The sequence below is a fragment of the Berghia stephanieae genome, chromosome 7 (genome assembly GCF_034508935.2).
Source record: "Berghia stephanieae isolate SIO BIC M18660-M18661 chromosome 7, UCSD_Bste_1.3, whole genome shotgun sequence".
Lineage (NCBI taxonomy): Eukaryota > Metazoa > Mollusca > Gastropoda > Nudibranchia > Aeolidiidae > Berghia > Berghia stephanieae.
The window spans coordinates 45,366,420-45,390,005 of record NC_088366.1 but is presented as its reverse complement, the minus strand read 5'-3'; the positions used below and the strand labels follow the sequence as shown (position 1 = coordinate 45,390,005).

Here is a 23,586-nt window from a genome sequence, read left to right as displayed (position 1 = left end):
CAGATGGCCGAAATTGTAATCTAACGTAAAAATGTGAAGAGTTATGAAATTTTAAGGGTTTTTTTGGTTTTTTTTCAGTATGAGAAACCACATGAGTAGTCCATGGAGCTGAAGTTTATCCCGTTTTTTTTTTAGCATTAAACAGAGAATAGCAATTGCTTGCAACCCTTTGGAGAGGACACTAATCTATCACAAAGTAATTTTCATTGGATCTACTGGATCCAGCTACCCAATCAATGCTGGATGTACAGGGGGTCAGAAAAATTCTCGACTTCACTCGGGAAGTGAAGTATTTTGGTCCCTTTGCCTGTGATTCAAGTGTTCTACCAGCTATCAATACCCCCCTGCATTGGGACCTTTCAATTCAATTTTCTGAATATGGTTCACCACAATAAAGTAATAGACTGAGGCGATTGGTCACAAAAGATGGTTATTTAAAAAAAAAATTTTTATGATTAAGTGAACTTACTACTTACTTAGATGCCTTTCGCGTCTCGACCGAAAGATCGGGTCACCTTGGCTGTTTCCAGTATTTCCTGTGTGAGGTGTCTCCAATATTGCCGGTCCTCTGCTAGGGTTCTCAGATTTTCAAGGTCCCCTGCCGTTATGAGACTAATGCTTTGTCCAAGTGTTGTGAGGTTTTTGTTTAGGATCACAGGGAGTGTTGTGATCGGTCTTCCTCTGAAAAGGTTCCCGTGTTATTGGAAGTATCCCGACATGGCTTGGTTAGCTGGTATGTTTTTGTCCCTGCGTAGTATGTGACCGAAAAGTTGCCATCGTTGTTGTAAAATGTCAAGGGAGATTGGTCTTTCTTTTGTGATCTTATATAGTGATTCATTTGAGATCTTTTTTGGGTATTTGATGTCCAGTACCCTTCTTAGCTGTGTGCGATGGAAGGCATCCAGATGTTCTTCTTCGGATTTTGTCAACGCCCAAGTGCCGCAGTTATACAGAAGTACCGGTTTCTTTGTTCCTCGATATTGTTGTAAATTCGGTTTTATTGGCATTGACTTGGAGGTTATATTTCATGAGGGTATTTTGTATGATGTCTATATTTGCTGGTGTTGATCCAATAAAATCGACATCATCTGCATAGGCGATTTCTCTAGGGATTGCATTCTCAATATGAGTCGTTGGTTTTGGAATGACTTTTCGAACTTCTTTCAGAGCGTGTTCTAAGTATATTGTGAACAGAATCGGGCTCAGACTATCTCCTTGGGGGGTCCCGATGTTACCTAAACAACTGCATCACAACAACTGAAGTTAGAAATAGCATAAAGTGCCTAAACAATAACAGATCCCCAGGCGAAGATGAAATTTCCGCTGAATTGCTGAAATGCGGTACCTTCTCCCTGGATCTGAGCATTGCAAACATAATGAACAAAACATTCTCAACACACAAAGACTGGGACATAAACAGCGGTGTCCTAATTACAATAAAAAAAAACAGGAAAAACGAAAGGACCCGTAAACAACCTGCGCCCAATAACATTACTGAATACCATAAGAAAAACACTGTCAACTATTGTCCTCAACAGAATTAGACTGAAAATCGAAAAATATCTATCACATAGCCAAAGCGGGTTTCGCCAAGACCGAAGCACATCGGACGTTGTATGGACACATAAATGGTTGGCAGCAAAGGCACTCAAAGAAAACATATCCATAACAATAACCGGAATCGATATGTCCGCAGCCTTTGATACGATCGACAGAGGAAAACTTTTGGAGATATTAACAGACATAGTAGACGAAGACGAGCTCCGAATAATCCGATTTCTCCTCAGCAACACAAAGATACAACCAAGGATATACGGGGCCACAAAACAGACGCAGTTCGAAGTGAACTTAGTTTTATTTTTAGTCTTAAATACCATCTGTGTAATGAAAATGGTGTATTTGAGATTAATATTAATGAGGCGATAGAGATTACTTTGCATTTGAGAAGGCTATTGCTTTGTCCAAAGGGCAACAATAAATTTTTACTAGTCATGCTGGTGTTTTCGAATATGTCTAGTTGACAATAAAGAAAATAACTAATCAAAAATGTAAGAATTAAATAAATAAATAAATATCTTTTGACAGACAATGCTTTTGCAGGTCAGGTACTCATTTTACACCTGAGTGTGGTGAAATAATTTGAGTAGATAGCCTTTTCTAAGGACTCATTTTTTGCACCACCCACAGTGGGACTTGAACTAGGAACCCACAGGCCAGAATTCGAGTGGCATACCACATGACTATAAATTCACTCATGGTAAAATTAAGAGAAAGAGGAAATATCTGAAGGGTGTTGGGTGGGGGAGGGTGATGCTTATGGATTTGGAGGTAGAAGATGAGGAGGAACAAGAGGAAGAGGAGGAAAATGTATTGGTCAATGTACGGTGAATATGGATTGTAATATATTATTTAAAAAGTAGTCCTTCAGAGTCGTAATTTATCACAGTTGTTATAAAATGATGAATGGATTGTAATGTATTATTTAAAAAATAGTCCTTCTGAGCCAGAATATGGTGCATGGAGGCGGAGTTTTTCTTGTTTGCTATAGTGTTAAATGAACATTAGCAGTTGCTTACTATCATTTGATAGGATGCTAGTCTTTTGCAAAACACTTTATGCCAGATCTAACAGACCCAGCTACCAAATCACTGCTAGAAGTCAGAATAAATCTTGACCACACCAGGAATCAGTACTGGTCCCATGCTCAAGGCAGGCTGATTTTTTGGGAAGGTATTTAATTTTTCTTGTATTTTTTTTTTCTTTCTTCTTTGTCTGGCACTATTCTATTCACACCTTAACGGGTCTGTATCTCATACCATTGCCTGCTCCCTAATTTTCTACTTTTGATATAAGGACTCTCAATTTAAAAAAAAAAAGCTTGAGCATATATAGCATAATATCCACTAAACATGCTCAAAGTACTTTACAAGGTGTCCCTAGCCAACAGCAACACTTGACATGAGATGAGGCACGGTGCCCATTAGGCAATATTTCAGGGGTTTTTTTCTGACAAAGACAACAGGTACTCATTTTACACCTGAGTACATTGAGAGAATATGAGTAAAGAGCTTTTTCTAAGGGCTCAACTATGTACCGCTCAGAGTGGGATTCGAAGGCAGGCCACATACCACTAGACTGCATTGCTGCATTAAAAGAATTTTAAAAAAATATAATGATCAATCCTCAGATCATGATGTCTTGTGCACCAATAACATGATCATCTTTCGTCAGTTGTTGGAAGGAGCGGACTTCATTCATTCTAGAGGACTGATTCACAGAGACCTCAAGGTGAGATAGAGAAACTAGCATACTCACATGTCACTCACTCATTCCCATGACCAGCTGATCGTCGGGGGGGGGGGGACATGCAGGATGCAGACTTCACAACATAACGTCATTCGTCATGGTCTCTGGCCTGTCCCAGAAGTACAGCCATTCTCGGGTCACCCAGTGTTCTCGTGTACACGAGTACAACACAAGAGAAGTAATCGTACTCATGTACCAGCTAAATATCTGTTCCTGTTATCGTTGACGTGATTTGGTAACGAGACAGCTAGGCCAATAATAGTAGCGTGCAACGGGATTGCATCATTTTGTGTCGTGTGCCATCAGTTAGTCAGTGAGTGAGCGGTGAATCCTACGAGTACAACAGACCTCTCCCTTTTCGTTTGTTGAACTCGAGGGTGTTATCGTCACCATTAATGTCATTGGTTTTTCACGCTGAGTGAGCAATATGATTGGGGTGTTAGTTTTTTCCTCTTTGCTTCTATCAGAGAGACGTCTACATATATGATTATGCATGTACACGAGTACTCGACGACATGATAATACATGTTATCGATAACCACAGAGTACTCGGATCTGCCCAGGAGTATCCAGAAGGCTATTGAGATCCAGGCCTGTCCACTCTTTTATGTTGTCTTGCCATTGTTTTTTTTCTGTCTTCCTCTTCTCCTCTGCCCCTCTACAGTGCCCTGCAAGACGGTCTTGCACAGATTATCATGGTGGACAGTGTGTCCAAACCATGCCAATTTCCTTCTCTTGATTATTGACAACAGTGGTTCCTGTCCTCCTGCTCGATCCTCTACCACTTCTAGAATCTCCTTATTAGTCCTGTGCTCCAAATATGCTCACATGTGTGTATGTGTAAATGCTGGTGGTTTTCCTCGTGCCGTGGAAATAGATGATTTTCAATTTATTCAGAGGAGGTATTTTCCTCCTTTTGAAAAATTACATTTCCTCCCAATCAAATGTACTGGCATTGAGAGACTTGATGTTTGATAGAACAAACTGGTGCAATTTCCCACATTCTAGAAGTTTGCTAGAGTATCAATGATAGCCAATCGTTCAAAAATTTTCCTCCTTTTTAACCTTTTGTCGCCATCAGCACTGATGTGTGTTTTTGTATGTATGCATGTGCACATGTGTGTGTGTGTGTGTGTGAGTGTGTATGTGTGTGTGTGATTGTATTGTTTTGTGTGTATATATTTGTGGAGAGAAAAATAAAGTGAATCATGCTGATATTATTATTATTATTATTATTATTATTATTATTATTATTATTATTATTATTATTATTATTATTATTATTATTATTATTATTATTATTATTGTTATTGTTGTTGTTATTAATATTATTATTATTATTATTATTATTATTATTAATTATTATTATTATTATTATATTATTATTATTATTATTATTATTATTATTATTATTATTATTATTATTATTATTATTATTATTATTATTATTATTATAATATTTGTTATTATTAATTCTTTTTAAAAAATAATAATTTTGATTTTTCCTCCCATTAGCCAAGAAATATATTTCTTTCTGGTCAAAATCTTCATGTAAAAATTGGTGATTTCGGACTGGCCAAGGAGGAGGTTTTGCATGATGAAAAGGAATGTTCTATACTCTACTTTGATTGGATGACATCTGGTATGGCACTACCTTCTTTCCACAATTCAAATACTTAATACTTTTGAGCATAATAATTTTTCTGAATCAATAGTTTTTGTAATAATAATAATAATGATAATGATAATAATAATAATAATAATAATAATAATAATAATCATAATCATAATCATAATAATAATAATAATAATAATAATAATAATAATAATAATAATAATAATAATAATAATAATAATAATGATAATGATAATAATAGGCACTCCAAACCCATTTTATAATTTAGATTAATCTGCATGCAATTAAATTATTTGTAAGATTTTTGTACGTTGTCAAAGATCTTCAAAATCAGATAATAAATAAAGAAGATATGGTTCCTTAAACTTTGCGAAAACTGGGCCGAAATGCGGTGATGTAAAACCTCACTCACACACACATTCTTGTGCAAGTGCATAGATACAGCAAAGATGCACGAAAGATGTGCAGTGAGAATGGGTATATACAGGAGAGAAAAAAAAATGTTAGATGAGAACAATTAACTATAATAAGCACTTTGAGAAAAGAAATGACTTCAGACGTTTCTTGGAAACCACAGCACTGCTTGAGAATCTGACAGATGCAGGAAGTGAATTCCAAACAGTTTTGTCAGATTTGGTAAACAATCGTTGTAAAGAAAAACGGATTTAAAAACATTTTTTTGCCATTTCACTGGAAAACTCTATTATTCTATTATAAAAAATACCAAGGGTGCAATAAATGTTCATATCTGCACCTATCAATTTCATTGCCTCACACATCCAGTTTATATTTAGTTAATTATTATTAGTCGAAGAAAAGTAAGCAACATGTCAGATTATTGGTTGGCAAAAATAACTTTGGTATGCAATGATATCAAGTAAACACAAATGTCAAACAGTCCAGCACTATTTTAGCCAAAACACAACAAAATATGAAAAAGATAAAGTTTTAAAGAATATTTATAAGTGATAACATTAAAAACACTACAAAGAAAAGACCAAACTGTAATTTAGACCTTGAAACACACCATGCCCCATTTACCAAAACCTAAAAAGATCCAACCCTCAACCACCTCCTGGATGCCCATTATGTGTATGTCTTTTAAAACAACTTATCACTTACTTTTCAACTGCAACAAGCTTCAAGACCTCAGACATCTTCTACCACTGAGTCTCAATACAATGGATACTATCCACAAGAGAACAACTGAAAAAGACCACTGCGTACTATAAAATGGCACTGGATCGAAGACCACAAGCCCAAAGGGCTTTGTGTTGGAGACAAAAACAACTAAGAATAAATATCTTGTGATTATTTAAAGTAATTTTAAGTCAATTTGAGTGATATGATAGAAATAGAAGGATTCTTTCACCACTGATTTGTTTGGAGTTTTGAACTCCGTCCCGATGTTGTGCTGCAATTGGGGACTCAATCGGGTTTCCAAATCAAACACAAAGTGCGGGACTTTTGTATAATTAGTCCTTGTCTTACAAACAAAATCAGGGCTATATTTATAGAGAATGTGGCTTTTTATTAGAGTCAATTTTTATGTTTTCTATTTAAATTTTTTTTTTGTTTTTGCCTTGTGTCCTTCTCAGGTCCTTCTCTAAAGAAACAACACACCACAGGTGTGGGAACCACTGGCTATGCAGCACCAGAACAGATTCAAGGATCCATCTATAATGCCAAGGTAACATTTAGATAATTGTTTTGTTGTTGTTGTTGTTCTTTTATTCATAAATGTGACCCGCAGCCTCTAAACAATATTGTGTTGAGTTGATTTAATTTCTAAAAATCGAATGTGTAGTAAAAAATAAAAGAATTATGTTAACTTTACATGTTAACTTTACATGTTTTGTTGAAGGGACAAAGCATGGATCCGGCATTGGTGATTGATAAAGATCTGGAAAAGTCAGTATGAAACATTGCCAGATATTTTACAGAAAAAGACACATTCATTAAGTTATTTCGAAACAATTTTGAAAGATTTTGTTTTCATCAGTATTTCTTTGTTAAATCGTGAAAAGAAATCCCCAAAACTGACAGTCTAGCACCAACGTAAAAGCAGAAATATTTTCTTAAAGGATGAAAAAAGTGTGGACAGAGTTCTTTGTCCACAATGTTAGACAATTTTAAAAGCTATTTCTACCATACATTTAGTGCCAGACTATCAGTTCTTGAGTTATTTTTTATTATTTATCCCAGAGAAAATTATGGGGCCAATATTCTTCCTATTCATATTTGTGTGTGTGTGTGTGTGTGTGTGTGTGTGTGTGTGTGTGTGTGTGTGTGTGTGTGTCAAATGTTACAAAACAACCTTTTGGCACAGTGGTTTGTTTCAAATAAATATTTTTATTTCCTTTATTTTTCCAGTTCCGGTGTTTAATAAAACAGAATCATCAATTTTCGTCAATATTTTATCTTACTGAAGTCTCTTTTGTCAAACCAAGTTTGGGTAGACACTCTTCAATTTTTAGTCTCTGTGTCCCTTTCCCATATCATTTAGTGATAATGATTTATAAATTGTTCTTCTCATCATCATCAGAGTGACATGTATAGTTTAGGAGTTGTCCTGTTTGAAATATTCAACGTGTTCAAGACCGACATGGAGAGGATGGAAAATATTAAGAACCCAACAAAGAGTCCCTGTCTACTTGACATTCAGACACGCTGGCCTAAGCAGGTAAGAACAGGGTTTATTTATGAGGTTGTGACAGAAGATCATTTTCATAAAATTTTTGACACAAGAAGACAATCAATAATGATTTATTAAACAAAAAAAACTATGAAAAGATTTTGTTTTCATTACTTTCTCTGGGTTGAATAATGAAAAATAACCCTCAGCCTCACCCCCCAAAAAAAAGGCAGATAGTCTGGCACCGAATGTAACTAGAAAAGCTTTGTAAAGAGTCGATAAAGTGTGGACAAAGCATTAACTTAGCCCACTTTTTTTCCTCTCCTCAAGAAGCTTTTCTTGCTACTATTTTAGTGCCAGTCTCTGGGGTCTTTGACTATGCATACTTATTTAACCCAGAGAAGCTTATGACACTAGATCTTTCTGTTGTTTTCTAAAATAAATCTATACGGATGACTTTATGTTTCAAAAAGCTTCATAAACATTGCTTATATGTACTTATTTGTTTTTTTTTTTTTAATCAATTGATATTGAAGTCTTTTGTGTCAAAATGGTCATGAAAATGACCTTTAGTCACAGTTTCATGAACATTGGTTATATGTACTTGATTTTTAAAAGGACTCTAAGGACCTTATGGCTCAAGAGGACTAATAAGATAACAAGTTTGCTGAGAAAATAAGAATTCAACAAGCAAATAAGTGTCAAAGATCGCATTTTAAAAATGTTATTAATATAATAATAATAATAATAATAATAATAATAATAATAATAGTTCTTTATTGTCCATAAATATGGCAATTTGTCATTTAGTTACACTTGTTATAACGTTATATGATAACTATATAACACTGAACAGATATTTCACTCCTACTTATTTTCTCTCTCTCTCTCTCTCTCTCTCTCTCTCTCTCTCTCTCTCTCTCTCTCTCTCTCTCTTCCTCTCTTCCTCTCTTTCTTTCACGCGTGCAATATACACAACAATTTGTTACCATTGTGACAATTCGACACCAAATATTATCATCATTATCAATTGGTCAATTACTCTAACATTAAATAAATTAACCAGTCAATCAGTCAACGCATCAATCCTTGGTTTTGCTGTATGAAATATTCAACATTTTTATTGCTGATGGAACGAACGTTGATTTATACTTGTTAGTTCTACATTTAATCTGACAAATCCTTCTCCCAGATGGTAAAAGACTAAATTCATGGTATAGAATATGTTTTTTATTGTTGGTAATTGAGAATGCTTTCCTTTCTATTGCTTTTCCATGAATTATGAATTCCATTAAGAGGATGGTTTATTATTTTTGATGCCTCTTTGATAAATTCTGAAATTTTTTATTTATCTTTAAGTCGGCATCCGCCAAACCATATAGTGCAGCCAAACACAATTACATTTTTAATCAATGAGTCATAAACTCTTAACATAGTTTTCTTCCCTTCTTGAAATGTTCTCAATTTCTTTAGAATGTATAATCTTTGGGCAACTTTCTTAGATATTATATTAATATGTTGAGAGAAATTGAGTGAACTCTCAATGGTTATTCCTAAATATTTAAAATATTCAACTATCTCAAGATCATTTTTACCGATCATCACACTCTTTAAGTCGTTTTTATTTTTTACACCAAACACCTGTTCTTTCATTTTTTCAACATTTAACTCAAGCTGATTTTGTTTACACCAGTGAATATATTAATTTGTTTGAAATAATTCTTTTCGGTAACTTTATCTTTTAATAAGCCAAGAATAGCAGTATCATCTTCATATTTCACTATAAAACAATTTTCACAGGATGGTCTGCAGTCCTTGGTGTATAAAATGTACAGGATTGGGGAACTCACGCAGCCTTTGGGACATCCGTTCGACAACGTTCTTTTATTGGAGATATTTTCATCCAATTTTACACATTGCGGTCTATGGGTCAGAAACTCTTTATACCATTTAATAAGGTAGTTTGGAATATCCATGTTGCACAACTTTTGAAGCATAATATCTGTGTTCATGGCATTAAAAGCTGACGAAAAGTCGATATACAGGATTCTGGTGTAATATACTTAAATGAATAGACATATCAGGGCTCTTTCTAATAGTTATCATTAAAATTATTGCCTCTATTTTCAGGCTGAAGCTATTTGTCGTCTTACTAATGACAATCCTGAGCAGCGACCTTTGGCAGGTGATTTATTGAAGAGCGAGTTGTTTTTGTCTCCTGAACAGGTTGGTATTTACTCCTCAAAAGTTTTTGTTTCAATTTTTATGAGATTTTATATGGCTCAATATCCATAAAACGTGCTCAAAGGTGCTTTACAAGGGCTCCGAAGCCAATGGCAATAATTACCATAGGATAAGACATGTCATGCTACTATATTCTACTCAACTGGGAAGAAACACAACACATTTCTCGGGAGAAGCCTATTTTAAAAAAGATTGCGGCGCTGCACTGTGGCTGATGCCTGGGTTATTCCAGTCTTCCCTTGGAATAGACCCTAGAGACAAATTTCCCTTATGGGATGAATAAAGGGAATTTTATTTGATTTTTATTTATTTTTTATAATTTCTAAATGAAAAAAAAAGAAGCTAAATTGCTATGATTTTGATTTCAAAACGTACAAAATTCTATTTTTTTCAATTTTTAATTAAATAATGGAGTTACTTGCCTCAACTCTTTATGTGGAAACAGGCCAGCCAAATTGACATTTCCAAGGCCAAGGTCAAATTAAGGATTGAGCATTACGGGCGGCCATTTTATGGCAAATCCAAAGACTAAAGGACTCATTATTACTTCCTAGCAGATATTCTAAAAAAACATTTGAATCAACATTCAATAGAATTAGCTTGAAATTTTACAAGGTTTGCAAGTAACTCACTCATATATCAGTCTGTAAAAAATAGTTTTATAATATTTAGATTTGCCAGTAATTCTGTGCTCGATGATAAAATTTTAATCTTGGCTGTACGGAACAATGTTGATTCCCAACCCTATCTTTTTTAAAGGATAGATTATTATTATTATTGTTATTATTATTATTATTATTATTATTATTATTATTATTATTATTATTATTATTATTATTATTATTATTTATTATTATTATTATTATTATTATTATTATTATTATTATTATTAATATTATTATTATTATTATTATTATTATTATTAATATTGTTGACAAAGATTATCAGATTATGTTGGACCTAGCTAACTTCTTTTGACTACTGTGTAGTCCTGAATGTACCAGCCCTTATATATCATTGCATAAGTCTAGCAAAATTCAGTTTTAGGATGGTTTAACAACAGTAGAGCGGGCAATTTATTAAATAAAATTTCGTCTGTCCACAGGAAATTGTGCATCTGAAACGGACAATTGCTGAGAAGGACAATCTGATTGAGTCATTGAGACAGGAAGTCAGGAGACTAAATGCCGAGAATGAAAATATGTTGAACGGAATCACTTTCTGATTGATTGATATAATTTTTATATAGATAGCCTTGAGTCCCTTGACGTCTTTCTGTACTGTGAAATGTGCAACAACAGCAATAGCCATCTACCTTTTGGTTAGGAAATTGCTCTATCATACACTAATTTCCGTCAGATTCAGAATTATATTTCAATAACTAACCTCTACTAGGTGGACAGAACTTACTAACTTGATAAATTCTCATAGAGCCATGGGGTGCATAAGGCATCTACTAAAGACTTCCATTTCTGTTCGTTGGCTGAGTGAACACCGATGACGTTCCAGGTTAGGCCAGCCTCTCTAAGCTCTTTACTTTATCCATGGATCTTCTCCAGTTTTCCTTGGGCCTGCCTCTTTTCGTCTTTTACCATCAGCCGTCCATTGGATTGCTATTTGTGGCAGTGCAGTAGCTAGTGGACGGAAGATTTGGAAAAAAAATCCAACTCAAAGCACGTTCTACTAACTGTGCTTCTTTTCTTCCTCCCCTTCTGATAAGATTATAGCTAAAATATTTTGAAATGTTTCACTGCAACTCATCTTATTCATATTATTTATGTATAAGTAGTATGCACTAAGTTAACCCTCACAATATTCTCCTTTCAATGCAAATGTTGCTACTTAAAGCTCAAAGAAATAAATAATTACAATAATAAAATGGAATAGAAGCTTCAATTTAATTTACAAAGACAGATGATGTGGACGTTTCGTGTTTCCCCTTTGTCAACAAAACATGATGAGTGAAACTCTAAAGACAAAATGCATCTTTAGTTTTTCATTCATCATGTTTTGTCGACTAAGGGGAAAACCAAAAAGTCGAATTATGTTTTTGCAAATTAAATTGAAGCATCGATTCCAGTTTGTTCAATATTCTCCATATAAAATTTTGTATGAAAGTTAAAGTGAATATTTTGTGATTCACAGTTGTTGGAGTTAAGAATTTCTAAATTTAATTATTTTGTCTTCCAATTTCTATCTTTTATATTATTTCAACACGTGAATTTATTTGCTGATGAAAAGGGACAAATCTCCAATAGATGGAATCGGCACGTTAAATAAACAGTAGAATCTGTAACGGTTTATAAGTCCTAAATTTTTTGTTAGTTATCGAAGTGTGCTGGGTTAAGTCATCCAATCTTGCTGGTCTGACAATCTTGGCTTTATCAGGATTCCATTGTAGATTTTATTTCCATGCTTTTTGGAAAAATTAGTTTTACGATGAAAAATATCACATTTTCCTTTTCGACCCTTGGCTTAATTTGTAACTCACCCCTTCAATCTGATAACCAGAAAACTTAAAATACAAATTTTAATTCTCAATTAGGAAATGTGAGTTAACTTAATATGCTCTTTATGTGGAGCAATTTTTTTTCTTTTTTTTTTTAATTTCACATTTCTGTTCTTTTTTTTTTTTTTGGCTTTAAATGATTCAAATGTAACTTATGGGCTTGTCAAACCCCTACTTTATACTTCAAGGAGTCGGGATTTCTGGGGAAGAGGGGAGGAGGGTCTCATTTTTGCTCATTTTTCTTGTTCTACTCATGTCATCATAACTGACCGATATCATTATCCGTCCCTGACCCGGTGTGCCATCACCATTTCACTCAGTATTCACATTATGAATTGCCATTTATTGAATGAAAGTTGAGTTGGTTTTTTTTTTGGGCATGCTTTTTTTCTAAAAATATTTTATTTTTAGATCACCTAGAGTAGTATAAATTACCACTTATATTATCTAAAGCAGAAGGAGGACCAATCTAATGTCAAGCTTTCACTCATATGTGGTAAATATCCACTGCCCATTGATTAATATTGAAACTCTCTGGCACAAACATAAACAAAGCACTCAAAGTCCATTAAAAAAAATGTTTTTAGAAAAATATCGGAATTGACTAAGTAGTGAATTTTAAATTGTTGTTGTTATTGTTATTATTATTATTATTATTAATATTGTTATTATTATTATTATTATTATTATTATTATTATTATTATTATTATTATTATTATTAGATTATTATTATTAATATTGTATATTATTATTTATTATTATTATTATTATTATTATTATTATTATTATTATTATTATTATATTATTATAATAATATATTATAATTATTATTATATTATTATTATTATTATTATTATTATTATTATTATTATTATTATTATTATTATTATTATTATTATTATTATTATTATTATTATTATTATTATAGTTCAAGCCGGTTTATTGGGACGTCTCGGTTCCTGACAAATCGTTCCAACTCAGCAGCATCCCAATTAATTGGCGGCTATGAAATTGTGCAATTTTTCAGATTTGCCATAGTCCACTCTACATTTATCTGCAGTTATCATTTTGCATGTCAATTATTGCAACAACGTTTATCAGACAGTGGCTTTTCATGTCTTAATGAAAAACAAACGTCATCTTTATTTATCTCTAAGATAGATTCTAATATATTCATAATTATTTAGTAAAAACACCACATAAGAGTCTTGGCAACAATAATCACTTCATAGAGATCAAATTTCCCCATTAATCATTAAGAAAACACTGTGTACATTTTGGTCTCCTTAATGGAATATCAAACGCCAATCTGATATAAATAGAGGTGAAAAAGATTGGCCTTTCTTATCTCATGACCTCCCGCTCTGATCCTGTGTATGAATACTACTCTGTGTTTGAATATTACAGACCCGCGGTATTTGTTGTCATCGACTGAATTTCAAATGTATTGTAAAAGTTACATTTGGTTGTAACAGTCTTTTCCAGAAAATAAATTCTCTGCTGATTCATATAGTACGTTCCAATTTTCAAAATGCTTGCTCTGATAAAATCAGAGGAATGTTTGATTTTGAGAATCTTTTGCCTCATTTTCTCTTTTGTACAGAAGTATTCATGAATACGAGTAGGTAGATAGTAGGCAACTTACTGAAGTAGATATTCATGTAGCCGGCAACTAAAATCTTGTGGCTCTTAAAACCCGCTCAAGCAAGGGTAATTGAGCAGCTCATTTCCTTCTCAACCCAAAACTAGATTTTTGGAAGGAGGAATTAGCCCGACCTTGGGAGGGCTGTATCCGAGGTTATGAAATTTTCAATAGTACGGGTCAAAAACTGTATTATAACATCCCAGATGTACAATTTCCATATAAATTAATAGTTAAAGTCAGTAGATATGAAAATGTCAGAAGAGTCAGTTTGATGTTGAGGTTAGAAGTAGGTTTTAGTATAATTTAAAGTGTCAACAACAAAAAAATAACACTGTTGAATAATACTGCCCTTTGTTTTTATTACTTGAGTGACGTAACAAGTTATGGTGACCCAACTCAATACAAGTTCAGTTTGGTGCGAGGCAAAGGTTAATGGTCAGTATTATTATAGGATTCTTTCATGGGTTTGGATTTATTAAATGAGTTATTTGTTTTATCGTGCTAAATAACTCATGAGTTAAGAGTTATTCCGTGATAAAAAAATATAACTCATTTGATAAATCCAATGCCATGTAAGAATACCTTTATTCCACCCCTCAAAGTAATAATCTTAGATATTTCATAACCATTTTTCAATGAATTCAAGTTACACATCTACTGTCCAAGGGGATTCACCTATAAACAGAGATGAGATGTCACACGGCCAATTTGGTACTTTTAATGCATTTTAAAAAAATGGTCATTAAACAAAAAAAGTATTGTCTAGACACTAAACATGGAAATGCGATAAGGAATTCAAGATTTTATCCTCTTCTACTGGCTTTTACTAGAAAATGTGATACCTCTAAAATGTTGGCATTTACTTAGACCATTCCAAAAATTCCAGTAAATTTTGTTTGGCATTTTTTTCTGAATTAATCTGGCACTAGAAAATCGTTTGCTAGTTTAGACATATGCTGGCTTTTTTTGTTATTGTGTGCTAGAGCCGTGTGACTTTTCTTTCAATTTTTGATAATCTTGTTTTCCGAATTGTGTATTATCAATGTACACCAATGAAGGTACAATGAAATTGAAAATATTTATTAATTAAAGTTTGAAATTGTGTTCCAGTCCAGTTATATGTTAGTGAATTTTTTTTTTCTACTCTCACATAGAATGGAAAGCTGTGCTCATTCAAATCAATTTGATGATCATAATGTTGCAGGTTGATGTTTATCTATTGCCGATAATTTTATATAGAATAAGTAATTGGTGGTGAATTTTAATGGTTTGGGTGCATGGCAGGGTATCTATAATTCGCCATTTGTGTTTTTTTTAACTTTGACCCCACAAATAAAAAACATTGGAATTATATTCATACACACTAAAAGTTTATTTTAAATGACCAATCAGCTGTCTTTTTATAGTGTATTCAAGCCAATAAATTCAGCAAAAATATTCAGCAATAGTTGAATGTACAGTTTTTGACTTTTATTGGATTTTCGGACCGAGGTTACGAAATATTCAATAATTGGTCAAAAACTGTATTTTTACTCAGTAAGCTCTTTGATCTTCTTTTACAAGTCCCTTTTAACTGTTCAAAATCTATCTTTTTAAAATGGTAACATGTCAGGGTGAACCAAATGTCATAAAGTGATAGTAGAATACAAGTGATCAGAAATGCGAGATTTTAGTTTTCTTAAATTTAAGAAACTGCTATATTCATTGTCCCAAATATTGTCAAAGTATCCACAGCAATAGATTGCTTGTGGTATCTTGTTCCCTATTTGATCCAGTCCCCTTTGTCTTCCTTTTTCTTTGGTACTTTTAACTTTATATCTGAAGTTTTCTCCTATCAACTTCCTTTTTACTGGCGCTGAAATGACCATATGACCTAACATGGTGAATATTCGAACTCTGTATCTTTCGGGTTCGAAACTAAGGTCATACTGCTGAGCCACACTGCTCTCCCCCTTCTCCATCAAGTTGGTTTTGGCAAGGCACGGTTTCCTCGAACTTTTTTGCATGTCCCGACTAGTTCAAGGAAACCATGCTGGGGTGTATATAAATTCCCCCGATATAATACTGTAATGAAATGGTTTGAATGGTAAAAAATAAAATAAATTGAACTCTTATATAGCACAATATTCACTTATGGTGCTCAAAGCGCGTTACAAGGGGTCCCTGACCAACAGCAGAACCAGACATGACACCTGTTAGGCGATACTACATTTTTTTTTCCAACAAAGACAATGGTGTTAACAGCCAGATACTCATTTTACACCTGAGTACGGTGAGATAATGTGAGTAAAGAGCCTTTTCCAAGGACTCAACTATGCGCCAAACGTGGCTCGAACCCAGGATCTTCTGATCCAAAAGCGAGTGTCATACCACTAGACCACATAGCCGCATGGTACTAATTACCTTTATACGGATGGCCTTGATAGTGATGCAATAAAGTATATTTTAAAGATTGGATATTATTTGTATATTTGTATATTAATAAATGGAAATTCTTGAATGTATGAAGGTGGACATGTCAGATATGAATGTCAATGTGGAAAATTAAACTACAAGTCGTGTACTAGATGTGACACTTATTTATGTATTAGATATTTGATAGTTAGAAAAGGTGATTAGATACTCAAAATGGTCAACTTAACAATGAATGCTCCTGTTTATATAATATTGAAAAATTGTATCTCTATGCATGAAAGTTTCACAAAGCATTTTAAAGGTTTTTAAAGCTTATTAGTATTAGCACTTAAACGATACGATACGATACAATACAATTTATTTTTTTCCTCATTATCCTCATGCATATTAACAATTCGTGTCTGAAGGTACATGCTTTGTATTGGAATAAAGTTGTTGTCAGAAATCATAATTTAAAATATATTTTTAAAGTTTGTAATTTTATAAAGCTGCCCTCAAGTATAACCACACACTTCCAGCATTGCAGGCAATTTGTAATGCTGTGCGCATTAAAGATAGGAAAAATGGTCTAATTTGCGTTACCCAATTGTTTAAGGAGGCCTTAATTTTGACAGGATCTGGGCCGTGATACTTTAGCAGCTGCCCAGTTTGTATGTTGAACTATGATGCAATATTATTGTTTTTTCTTTCTTCTTCTTGTTTGTTTGTTTGTACGTTTTTTGTTTTTGTTTTCAAATAGTAAATATGCACAATATATTCATATTGATAGAGAGATTACATTTCCTTTTACTGTTTCCATTCCCTTTACCATCAAACCTCATGCTCACTTTTATTATTATTATGTTAATATGTTATTTTTTATTTATTTATTTATTTATTTATTTATTGATTTATTTATTTATTTATTTATTTATTTATTTATTTATTTTGTTGTTGTTAATTAATTCATTCGGTAATTCATTCATTTATTAATTAATTGGAATTCCTTAATGTATAAAGGTGAACATGTCAAATGATTGTTAATAGTGAAAATTAAACTACGAATCTTGACTATGACACTTATTTGTGTAATAAACTAAATAAATAATAAAATGAAATTCCCTTTATTCGTCCCTAAGGGGAAATTTGTCTGTAGGTTCTATTCCAATGGAAGACTGGAATAACCCAGGTGTCAGCTGCAGTGCAGCGCTGCAAAGTGAGCTAGAGCTAGGTGACTTGCTCAATGCCACACAACGAACGAGGCGGGTTGTCAAACTCAGTACCGTTTGGATACGAAGCAAAGACTGTGCCGCTGAGCCACGCTGCTTTCTCGATGTTTGATAATTTTAAATAGTGATTATAACCTATCTCAAAATTATCAAATTAACAATGATTGTTGTTTATCTAACTTTTAAAATTTATATATATGCATGGAAGTTTCACACAGCATTTAAAGGTTTTTAAAGCCTATTAGCTCTTAAACTCTTAAGCTCTTTTACTGTTTCCATTCCCTCCACCGTCAAAACCTCACTCTCACCTTTATTATGTTAATATGCTACTCTTTATGTATTTATTGATTGATTTATATTTTTTGTCAACTGATTCATTCGGTAATTCGTTCATTTATTAATTAATTTAATTATTAATTTTTTATATTATTTAATACGAGGGTGAGTCAAAAAGTAATGCTTATTACTTTAAAACAAATCAAATCAATACCATGCATTATCAGACCCAGGGCCAATGGGGATTTTATGAGACCAATTTTTAAAGTAAATATAATGTGTGGACTCTCCATTTCTGGCCGGCTGCCAAAAAAAAAGTGTCATCTTCACAGAGTTATTGCCCTTGAAAGGTCATTAAGTGCGTTAAAATGAGCTTGCCACTGCCAAACTTTGAACTGCCATAGCTTCCTTAGTTTTCATCACACATGTCACAAATGTGGATTGCACTGATGTATATAGACTATATTAGATAAATAATAACTAAATTCAAGATTCAGAGTATTTAGTATGTATGAACTTCAAGGATGAATTTTAAAATATTCAAATTTTCAAAAAAGTTTCACAGACACTGTTATATAACTTTAGAGCATTACATATTTCTATATACAAGAGAAAGTGTTATAGCCTGTGTATAGCTAGACCTAAATCTAAAATTTCGTAGATTTTTATTCACTAGTTGTGAAGATATTGGATATTTTGTGATTGTACTGTTGACAGAGCAGTTATTCGCCTTGGTGGATTAGAGAAAGGTTTATGGCAAAATGAAAGCAGTTTATTGTAATATGACAGGAGAAATTTGGTACTTCGGGATCATTTTTTAATTACATCAGCCCAAGGAGAGATGGGGGGGGGGGGGGGGGGGGGGGTCACATCTAGTCTGACTCTGGTTTTGGGGGGGGGGGGGGGTCCAGGTAAACACTGACATCAGCTTTTCTACTACACATGGAATTGTCATCCAATAACCTGCACGCAGAGCACAACATACATCGGAACAACCATCAGCAAGCGCTGAATTGAGTTGCCATGAGAAACAAGACAAACATTCCAATAGATCAGCTGCATCAGTAAATGTTATTTCAGGAAGAAACACAAAGTATAAAAAGAGATCGGTCACATACAAATCCTTGGAGCTCCGACCTTGCCTTGTAAAAGCAAAAGCAGATCCAGTACTACCAATGCAGGAAAATACATCTCTTATTTGCGGGTGGTTGGATGGGAGCATCACCCTTGAATCATATACCTATGATGTTCGCATGGGTGTACGATCCGACAGTGATGTCGTTTCTTCTTCTCTTTACTAGCCTATCCTGCTTCTTTGGTTTGTGATTGTATTTTTGACAGGGGATATTTTTTTTCTGTAAATCTTCTGTCTGTTTGTTCTTGGTTATTTATAATTTAGCTTATGATATCTTTAGGTTATGATTTTGATTTACATTTGTACTATTTTTGTTAGATTGCTTGTTTTTTTGTTTCAGCGGTCTCTCATATAACCTCAATTGTGTTGGAAGAGACCTAAAGCAACAAACAAACAAACAAAACATCTCTTATTTCTATCAGCAAGACCATCAATTGTGACCTCGGCTGGGTTTCTAAGAGCAAAGATGCCAGGCAAAATCCCTGCTTGGAAAGGATGGTTATGTCAGACAAGTTCAAGTAGTCAAGATGAACTCTATGAAAAATCTGTTGTTGATTACATGCCCCCAATAGATGCATCAATCAATGAAAATTCCACTGTTCAAAAGGTTCTTCAATTGTCCAAGGAAGCCACTGAAGAATTTGGTCAATCCATAGCTCTGGTCACATTTGATTTGGCAGTTGCCAAAAAAGCATATAACATCATATGGCAAAATCCCAGTGAATTTAGTAATGTGTCAGTACACCTCGGTGCATTTCACACAATGATGTCATACTTGGGGGCACTTGGAAAACTGATGAGAGGATCTGGTATAGAGGAAATAATTGTTGAAGCAGGGATATGTTCCAGAGGTTCACTTGAAGGAGTTTTTACTGGAAAACATTTCAACAGGTCAATGAGGATACACAGCGTTTTGCTAGAATCTTTTGAGCGACTTTTGTTTCAATCATTTGAACACCACAAACATGTCATATGGAAATGCTCATCGGTGCAGTAGAGTCTGAATTAAATTCCCATTCAAGTCTTTGCACAAAAAAACATAACTGAGTCTGAGGCTTTTCGTGACCTCTCAGAGACATATTTTCTATTCAGGAAAGAAGTGCAGACTGGGAGACATGGAAAAGCTGCCCAATTCATCCTTCAATACATGGAAAGAGTCTGGAACCTTTTGAGATTCGACGAAGGCACACAATCAAATGATGTAGATCTTTACACACAATTCCTTGGACATCTATGCCCACTGTTTTTCTCAATGGACCACCATAATTATGCAAGATACGCATCATATTATTACACAAAGCTATTGGATGCAACACCAGAGGAAAAAACTTTGCTGCAAAATGGAGGTTTGAGTGTGGGTAGATCAGGCATGCCTAAAACCAGAACACCAATTGATCTGACAATTGAACAGACAATCAATCGACATGCAAAAATAAAGGGTGGCATAATTGGCTTCAACACAAATCGACCTGCTTATTACAGATGGTGCGTCACTCGCCATAACCAGGCAAGTTATGTACAGGTGACACAAGCAACTTTAGGACTAGAAGACAACATAGACAGCCAAAGAGAACTTAATCAATCACATATTGAAAAAAGTGAGCTTCTAGTACAAAAAACAGTAAGTGCTATTAGGGGATTCATAAACCCTTTTGAAATAGCAGAAAGAGAGTTGGTTTGTTTATCTTCTGGCTTGAAACTACCAAATAATGTTGCTGAAAACTTGATCAATGTTGAGTCTGAAGGTAAAAAGATTTTTGATGAATTTGTACAACATCGACTGATAGATAAATCTATTCCATTCCATAACCCAATACAGAGATCAAAAGTGAAAACATTTTCATCTTTGAAGACAGAAGTCAAAATAAGTTCCAACAAAACGAAAACATTGAAAATTACAGCACAAAGAGATATGGTTGGCCAGTTGCTCATGTTAAGCCAGTGTCATAATATTGATCTTCGTAAAGTGATGTGCTATCCACTAAGCCCAGTTCCGTGGGCTTTAGCAACAAGTGATGGATCTTTCTTGAAGACAAACAAAGCTACACTTATGAATAGAATGGAGAGATATGAAATTGCTGACTCAAGAATGAATTTCCTGAAGAGCATCTACATTGTTGATGGCAATGCAGTTCTCCAAGCATTGGTTTCATTACCAGAAACATTTGGTGAACCATCACAGAATATATATATATTATGTGTTAATGTGTTGAGTGTGTGTGTCACAATTATAATATAAATGTATTTCAAAGACACCTATTCTCACTGGGTGGGGATCCTGACCTCCCATAGCGGGCAGGGAGGTACATACTGTGTCTTCTATCCCCTTATATCTGTTATCCAACATGCTTTCTGTCTTTGTCTCGGAATGAGATTACTTGGTTTTGTCCTGGCACTGACCGGAATCCTAGCTGGGAGGGAAACAGTCAAATGCATAGTTATTGTTTTGGGAGATGATATTTTTTTCCTTGTAAATCATCTCTCTGTTATGTATTATTATTTTTATTTTAATGTATAATGTAAGCATTTGAGTGTGTTCCTCTTTGTTGGATTTTGTGCTTGTGTCTGGATGAGACTTGTAGGTGATTTCAAACTAAGTACATTGGTGGTATGCTCTTGGAATCTACATCTGATCCCTATTTGTTCTCAATTCCCCTTTGTCTTACTTTTACTTGGGTGCTTTAATTGTAATTCTAGAACTTTTTACTATCCCTTTTTCTTCCTTTTTACTGGCGCTGATATGACCTAAATGTGTTGCAAGCGCCGTAAAACCCTTAAAAACAAAACAAACAAACACCTATTCTCAGTAGTTCACATTCTCATACTAAAATGCTATAATATGTATTTCGAGAAAATGATGTTTTTGTTTATTAATTTTCTATTTGTCATTAGTAAAGATAGTTTGTATGTATTACAAAATGACCCTCAAATCATCAGTTTCAAACATAATATTTAGTTATATTAAAATAGACATGTTTCAAAATACAAAAATGCATTTTATGAATTTTTTTCATTTTTTGCACCGAATGACCTTTCAGGGGCAATAACTCTGTAAAGATGACACTATTTTTTTGGCAGCCGGCCATAAACGGATAGCTTAGATGTTATACTAACTAGAAAGGGGTCCCGGTAGTCTATATACCTCAAATTATTATTAGCCGAGTGGAATGCTTCTTCTCTTAGTCTCCGCCCTGGTGGGGTTCCTGACCTCCCATAGTGGGCAGGGAGGTACTTGCTGTGTCTTCTATCCCCCTATGTCTGTTTTCAAACTTGCTTTCTGTCTTTGTCTTGGAATGAGATTACTTGGTTTTGTCCTGACCCTGGCTGGGAGAGAAACAGTCAAATGTATAGTTAGTGTTGGGAGATGATATTTTTTTCCCTGTTAAGTATTGTTAATTATGTATTCTGTTTTGATTTATATGATTTGTAAACATTTGAGTGCTTATGTCAGGATGAGACTTTTAGGTGATCTCAAACTAATCTACATCTGTTCCCTATTCGAACCAATTCCCCTTTGTCTTACCTTTTCTTTTGCAGTTTAATTGTAGTGCTAGAACTTTTTACTATCCAATTTTCTTCCTTTTTGCTGGTGCGGATATGACTTAAATGTGTTGCAAGCGCCGTAAAACCCTTAAAAACAAAAGAAACAAACAATCAAGTACATTTTCATGAAGAAACAGTACTCATTCCAATCTCCAAATCCGGTCTAACTCAATGAATTCTTGCTTTCAGTCGCTTCAATGTCTATTTGTACCTATCTCATCAAGAGAAATTATTCTTTCAGATCTGATCAATGCTTTTGTCTTATTTGATTCACTGAGTTGACACTGCATGGACGGCGACCATCACAAGATTTGTCAGATAAAGGGGTTTCAGTTTAGGTGTTGGATTAAACATAACATAACATATGGTATAGGGCAAAATAGGATAAAATCCCTTGAATGCCCTTAATATTAATAGTAATGCCATAAATCCATTGATTAAAGATTACAATAATGATACACGTGGTAAAGATAGTATTTCAACTTAAATGTACTCATGTATATGTGGTGTACAAACATATATCTTTAACCATGACATGCAAAGCACACACACACACACACACACACACACACACATACACACACACGCTCGCCCGCGCATATAGAAGATAACCATGATAATATAACAATGCATAATATATACATACAAGATTGAAAGCCATGTTAACAGCAGTGCAAACAAGTATTATTCGTCATATATAAATCTCCCATCATATAATTCCTGTCTACTAACACCTCGAAATCATCCATAGATTTTACATTCTTTGTTTCAAATTTCAAACTGTTCCATTTCTGGACAATACGACTACCGAACCAGTTTTGTCTTATGTTTGTTTTGCATCTAGAGACAAAAATCTTAAACGTGTCCCCTCTAGTAAAAGTAATATTAGAATATGAAAAAAAAATCAGAAAAGTCTATCCTGTCCAGACCATGTGCCAATCTATAAACCTGAATTAAATCACCACGAATTCTTCTATATTTCAAACTTGGTAAGTCAAGAAATTCTACTGGGTGGGGTTCCTGACCTCACATA

General features: G+C 33.9%; 1 protein-coding gene across 2 annotated transcripts in view; it reads left to right on the top strand.

Annotated features, from left to right (window-relative positions):
• LOC144977342 (uncharacterized) overlaps window positions 1-12,908 on the top strand; it is a 41,138-nt gene extending 28,230 nt beyond the window's left edge. For both annotated transcript variants that reach the window (XM_078922433.1, XM_078922434.1), the window contains exons 12-17: window positions 3,188-3,288; window positions 4,822-4,948; window positions 6,541-6,632; window positions 7,488-7,625; window positions 9,708-9,803; window positions 10,927-12,908. In XM_078922433.1, the coding sequence (XP_078778559.1) occupies window positions 3,188-3,288; window positions 4,822-4,948; window positions 6,541-6,632; window positions 7,488-7,625; window positions 9,708-9,803; window positions 10,927-11,046 (674 nt within the window). In that variant the 3' untranslated portion in view covers window positions 11,047-12,908. The remainder of the gene's footprint in view (window positions 1-3,187; window positions 3,289-4,821; window positions 4,949-6,540; window positions 6,633-7,487; window positions 7,626-9,707; window positions 9,804-10,926) is intronic.
• The last annotated feature ends 10,678 nt before the right edge of the window (window positions 12,909-23,586 follow it).